General features: G+C 61.3%; 1 protein-coding gene across 2 annotated transcripts; it reads right to left on the bottom strand.

Moving 5' to 3' along the window:
- Positions 1 to 362: 362 nt before the first annotated feature.
- Positions 363 to 4,669, bottom strand: HLX (H2.0 like homeobox). Of its 2 annotated transcripts, XM_055816635.1 has the most exons (4): positions 3,678 to 4,667; positions 2,922 to 3,101; positions 2,279 to 2,463; positions 385 to 1,449 (listed from the first exon to the last, which is right to left on the bottom strand). In XM_055816635.1, the coding sequence occupies exons 1-4, from the start codon at positions 4,249 to 4,251 to the stop codon at positions 1,102 to 1,104; spliced, it is 1,287 nt and encodes a 428-aa protein (XP_055672610.1). In that variant the 5' UTR covers positions 4,252 to 4,667; the 3' UTR covers positions 385 to 1,101. The 2 variants fall into 2 exon arrangements, with proteins under 2 accessions (XP_055672611.1, XP_055672610.1); XM_055816636.1 differs by lacking the exon at positions 2,922 to 3,101 and having other exon boundaries at positions 363 to 1,449; positions 3,678 to 4,669.
- Positions 4,670 to 6,095: the final 1,426 nt, after the last annotated feature.

Raw genomic sequence — 6,095 nt, 5'->3', positions numbered from 1 at the left:
AGCGCCGCGCTCCCGCCCACCGCCGCGGCCCGATCCTGCGCTCGGGCACCGCGCCGCGCGCGCGTAGCGCCTGCGTGACGTCACAGCGCGCCCCCCCCGGGCCGCACAGTCACGCTGTGACGTCACAGCACGACCTCCCCACCCCGCCGCGGCGGTTTGCGGAGGGCTGCGCGGCAAATCGGAGCGACACCAAAGCAAAGCCAAGCCAACATGCAAACACCCCCTCGCACCCCTCCCCCGCACCCCCCCCGCACCCCAGCGCGGCCCCGCCAGCTGGTGGCAGCGCCCCTGCGAGTGGCGGCGAGCCGGGCAGCCCCGGCCCGGGGGGCACCGCAGCCCGGCAGCCGCCCCGCGAGGGACATATATGTGCATCTACAGATGTAATTGGCAACTTTCTCAGCGAGGCACAATTTTGCGTAATCAAATCCGGTCGTTGTCATCGCCTCCATTAGAAAAGGAAGGGGGAAAGAAGAAAAAAAAAAAAAAAAAAAAAGGAGGAGGCTGCCTCGGGAGGCTTTTCGAGGCGAGGAGAGACAGCGGCTGCCTGTGAGCGGGGCGAGGGCAGCTGGGGCAGCCTCACCAGCCCTCGGCCCTGGTCAACAGACTGACGTGGTTACAAACCATAGCAAACATTTTATTTACAGGAGATAGATAGATATATATTTATATATTTTGTCAGTGCAGTATTTCTTGGCCAGATTATTCGAAGCAACACGTTGCAACCGATGAGGACGTTGGCAAAATACTTCACATTGTAAATTGTTGGGGGGGCGGGGAGGGGAGAGAGGGATTTCGGAGCAAGGTCTCGAAGTCCCTCGCTCAGGTTTTCCTGGAGAGGACAAGGGGCGGGAAATGGAGAACAAAATAAAATTAAAAATAAAAATTAAAAAAAAAAAAAAAGAGAAATCCCGCTCTCCTGCGAGCAGCGTGGAGGGGCAGGCGGCCGCCTCACGCACAGCCATCCCGGAGCCGGGGCTCCCCGCTCCGCCCGCGGCCCCGGCCCCTCGCCCCGGGCCGGTGCCGGGCCGGCCCCGCCGCGCTCCCGGGGCGGAGGAAGGGAGATAAATTAGCGCGCAGGTCCCGGGCGCGGGGCCGCCCCGTCTATAGGCCGCTCCGCGGCTCGGGGCTGGCGGCGGCGGCGGCGGGCGGCGGCGAGGGGAGGCCGGTGCTGGCGGAGGGCTTGCCGAGCCCGGCGGCTTGCAGGCTCCGCTCGGCGCCCTCAGTCCGTTCCATGTCGCTGGGGGCCATGTCGAGGGATTCGGCGTCGCTGCTGTCGCTGTCGCCCTCGGAGCGGCTGGGGCTGTGCTCGGGCTCCCCGGCGGCGGCGGGCGGTGCGGCGGCTCGTTGGGCCTCCGGCTCCAGCTCCGGCGGCGGCTCCTTGTCCTTCTGGGCCTGCGCCTCCTTGGAGTGCCGCCACTTCATCCGCCGGTTCTGGAACCACACCTTCACCTGCGGCCGCGCCGCCCTCAGACGGGCGGCACGGCCCCCACCGCGCACCGCACCGCTCCGCACCGCGCACCGCACCGCCTTCCGCCGGGGACGCGCAGCGCGGGGAGAAAAGGAGGCGCCGGCCTCACCTCCCCCTGCCCACACCCGCGACCAAGGTGGCTTTTAATTTTTTTCTTCTTCTAGGTCGTGTGTTTAAATACCAAACGCGCACCCCCTTCCACCCGCCGTTTTCTTCCCCCCCCCCCCCCCCCCCCCTTCTGCTTCTTCTTCCAGGAAACCAAATCTTGCTCAAGAAACCACAGCGTTATACAATTCTGTGCGCTGCGGGCCCTCAATAGTGGAATCATTACAGAGTGGCGTTTAATGATTCCGTTTGAAGAAGAATTTTCACTTCCCCAGAACTAAGGATTTCACAACGCGGGGAGAGATTTAGAAAAAAAAAAAAAAAAAAAACAAACCAAAAAAACAGAACAGAAGAAAAAATAAGGGACATTAAAAATAGTGTCTTCTTTTCTACTTCCTTTGACCTAAACTGCCTCCTACAGCGAGTTGCACTTCAGCAAAGCGCACACAGCTGATCCGCCCCGGCCCTGCTCGGGCTGCTCCGCGCTGGCCCAAACGAAGGCGAAAGCTCCGCGCCGGGCCGCGGAACGCCGGAGAACCTGCGCGCAGGCGGCGGCCGGGCCGAGGTGCCGCTCCTCAGCCAGCCCCGGCGGAGGTTAAGGAAGTGAAAAGGCTTCGCAGCCCACCCGCACCCCCCACTCCCTCCCCCGGCCGTACGCCTCCGAACTGGAAGTAAGATTTGAAATAAACCCGAAGCCGTTCTTACTTGAGCATCTGTCAGCCCCAGCATCGCCGCCAGTTGCTTTCTGTCCGGTTTGGTGACATATTTCTGGATTTCGAACCGTTTTTCTAAACCTTTCCTCTGCAGGTTGGAAAAAACAGCCCTGGACCAGGAGCGTTTCCTCTTGTACGTCTGGGGCAGCGTGTCCTTGGTTAAAACTGCATATGGACCTGGGGGTGGGGGGGGTGGGGGAGAGAGAGGGAGACGGCGTTATTAATACCGATGCCTGAAAGGGAGCCTTAAATCGATGGAAATACCGGCGGCGTGCGGGGAAGGCCCGGGCCCGTTGCCTGCCCGCCCCGCCAGCCCGCGCCTCCTGGGGCAGGGATGGAGCCGCTCGGCCCCCCGCGTCCCTTCCTCGCCCCCCGCCCGCCCCTGCTCTCAGGGCCCAGCTATTATTTTTGACCTAGACGGGACGGTCCTCTGGGTCAGGCCCTAGCCAGCTCTTCCTTCCCCCCCCTCGCAGCCCGACTTTCGCCCAAAATCTGAGCCTCGCTAGAAAACGTACGCCCTGGCCTTTCAAAAGAGTCTGGCAAGCCCCTCCGGGAGGAGAGCGCCGGGGCCGGGGGGGCTGCTCCGGGACGGAGGGCCCTGCTCCACGGGAGGGTCGACGAGGGACGAGATGTACCTGGAAAAGTGTCTTGAAACTGGTGCTGAACTGAGCTCCTTGGGTTTGTGTTTAAGGGACCCAGGATAGCAGAGGCCTCGTTAATGGGCTCTAGAGACGCGAAGAACTGGCCGGCGGAAGGCTGCAAGTTGGGGAGATGAACCCCAGTTTGGCGGCTGGTAGTTAATAAGGAGGTCAGATCTGTGAGCACAGGAACAAGGAGAGCTCTGTTACACCGCGGTCCGTTCCGGGCGACGGGGCCGGGGGGGAGCAGGTCCCCGGCCGGAGGGGCTGGGCGGGAGGACGGGACGAGACGACACCGGGCATCGCCTCCTCGCCCCAGGGCTCTGCTCGGGGGAGGTGGCCGCGCCCCGGCCGTCGGGCATCCCCGCTGGATTCGCTCCCTTGGTGAGGGTGTTTATACGCCGCGGGGGGAGATGGCTTGCAGCGAACGCCTTTCAAACGGGCTGCGCCCTCGGGGCACAGAGCCGCGGCCCGCTCTGGGACGCGGGGGCCGTTTCACTCGCTATTTTTACGCTATCGCTATTTTCCCCAGCGGCGCAAGTCCTGTGCCGCGGGCTGCTGCCCTGCTCGGGGCCGGGGGGGCTGTTTTAGGGAGCGCTGTTAGAGACTCGGCTTTCTAAGGCTTTGGTGAGTAACTCTTTCTCCCGGCTAGCTGGGGCAGCGTTCACACCGCGGTTCTACTCGCTATCAGCACCGACAGCAGAAATCAGAGAGCCCCAAGAGCGCGCAAAGCGGGCAAGCCACGTTCTCTACCTCTCAGCGTGTTGCCTTCCTTGACTTTGGGGTCAAACTCCGCCGATAAAATGCGGTCGATGCCGAATTTCAGGTCCTTGCTGGCGGGCGCCGGCGCCGAGCCGTGCGTATGGCCGCCCGGCAGCCGGGCGGGGGCCGGGGCGCCTCCGCCGCCCGCAGCCGCCGCCGCCGCCGCCGCGGGGGACCGGTGCTGCGGGGGGCGGTGGTGGTGGGAGTGGTAGGCGGCGGAGAGCGGCGAGAGGCGCGGCGGGAAGGCGGCGGCGGGGGCGTCGGGGGCCACGACGGGCGTGGGCCGGAGCGGCGAGGCGGCGGCGTGGAAGGGAGCGCCGTGGTGGACGGCTCCCAGCGCCGCCGGCATCCCGGTGCCGGGACCTCCGGGCAGGCTGTCGGCGGGTCCTCCCGCCGCCTCGCCGCCGGCGTGGAGGATGTCGGCGATGCAGAAAGACGGCTTCTTCGCCGCCGCGGCGTCCAGAGGGAAGCAGCCGCCGGCTGCCGGCCCCGATGCCGAGCAATACGCCGCTGACCACAAGCTGAAGTTGGAGGCGTAGAAAGGAGCCAGCCCGGCCGTGTACATCCTGCCCGGGGAGGGGACGCGCCGCTGCCGCTGCTCAGCTCCCGGGTGCGCGCCGCGGGGCTGCCCGCTGCCCCGGGCGCATGGGGAGGGATGGCGGGGCGAGAGGCGGCTGGCGGAGCACTTGCCGGATGGGCAAGAAGGGGGTAAACCCAACCGCCACCAACAAAAAAAAAGAAAAAAAAATATAAAAAAAGGAAAAAGTCCCCAGAAACCCACGGCGAGAAAGAGCGAGCGGGCGAGGAGCGGAGCGGCGCAAGCAAAACAAACCCAAACCAAACCCCCTTTCCTCGTACTGGGGGAAAAAAAAATATCCACCCCTCCCCAAAACTTTCTCTGGCAGCGACACTCCCGGCTCCGGAGCAGCCCTTGCTCCCTCCCTACGCCCAATCCACGATCCGCGGGGCCGGGATGCACCGCCCGCCGACACGCCCACGCAAGGGCCGGGTCGCGGGTACGGGCCACCGCGCCGCCAGCGCGCAATTTGCGCGCTGGCGGCGCGGTGGCCCGTACCCGCGACCCGGCCCCACCCGATGTGCCCCACAAGGTACCCACCTCCCCCCACCTCCTTAAATTCCCCCCTCGACTATTAACCCCCCCCCCCCAAAAAAAAAAAACCAACACCAAAACACCTCCATGCTCTTGCCGCCGCTGTTTCCAAGCGTTTGAAAGAAACGCGCAAGAAAATTCTTGGCCGTTGCAAGCAGGGTCGCCCTCTTAGAAATTATTCCCAAGGAAATGTGTTTCCTTCCCGGATAAATGAGCCTTGGATAGCCTGGAAGAAAATCATCTTTTCTTTTTCTTCCACGCACGCAACATACGTATTGATGAGAGCTCTGAGTTTTTCTGGGCCCAGGGCACGTTGGATCCTGTATTAGCAGCGACTAATTAATTTTATTTTGTCGATAGTGTAATTTTATAGATTTTTACCGTGTTCTCCAGCCTGGTGGCTGCATCTGCTTCCACACCAATTTCAAATTAAAAACTAGTTTGCATTTTACAAACCTTTGACAACCGAATTACCCCCATTTTTTTAAGAACACAATCTATTCACTGCAGTAGTTCAGGGACAGATTTATCAAAGCGTCTTTTGCCCTGTTTTTCTCCCCTCTAACACCCACATTTGTCCCGACCTGACTCTGAAAAAACACGTTTAATTAATAAACACGTGTATTTAATTTTTGTTTTCATATACGTAAACGAGTCGCTGCCGTTTTGAGCAGGCTCGCGGGTCGGACGATTGCAGGTTGGCTTTGATTTTGTTTTTTAAAAAATAATATATTTTTAAATAGCTTCCCGACTTCTGAAGGTTGTCGGGGAACCGCCAGAAAGGCAAAGTATTTTTCTTTCGCCAGGTATGAAGACGTAGCTCCTGTGCGAATATTGAAACCACCTGCGAGCGAGGGGAACGCGGTCCTCAGCCATAATCCCGCGCAGGGGCAAAGGTGAGGCTGGTTCCCCCGGACAAGCCAGGCACCGCTTCGCTTCGGTTTTTATTAACGAGACGAAACCGAAAAATAAAGACGGGCTGGCTTGCCGCAGCGCGTCCCGAAACCGACGGCGGCTAGAGAAAGGCTTGGTTAGGTTTGAACTTTTCCTGCTTCGACAGCGGAAAGCCCCTTTTCCTTGCATCCCCCGGCCCTTTATTTATGATCCGAGAGCCAGCCTCTTGCTCTCAAACCGGATCGAACGACTCCAGTTTCCCCCGCGTTTCCCCCTCGCAACGAAGCCGCCCGCCCGCCGCCTCCCGAGCCCGCCCCGGCACTGCCACCGGCACCGGGGCTGCTCGCCAGGGAGGAAAACCACACCACGGCGTTTTGTGTTGGCTATTATTATTATTATTATTA

The sequence above is a fragment of the Falco peregrinus genome, chromosome 11, assembly GCF_023634155.1.
Source record: "Falco peregrinus isolate bFalPer1 chromosome 11, bFalPer1.pri, whole genome shotgun sequence".
Taxonomy (NCBI): domain Eukaryota; kingdom Metazoa; phylum Chordata; class Aves; order Falconiformes; family Falconidae; genus Falco; species Falco peregrinus.
The sequence above is the reverse complement of the archived record's forward strand: the minus strand, read 5'-3'. Positions and strand labels throughout refer to the sequence as shown.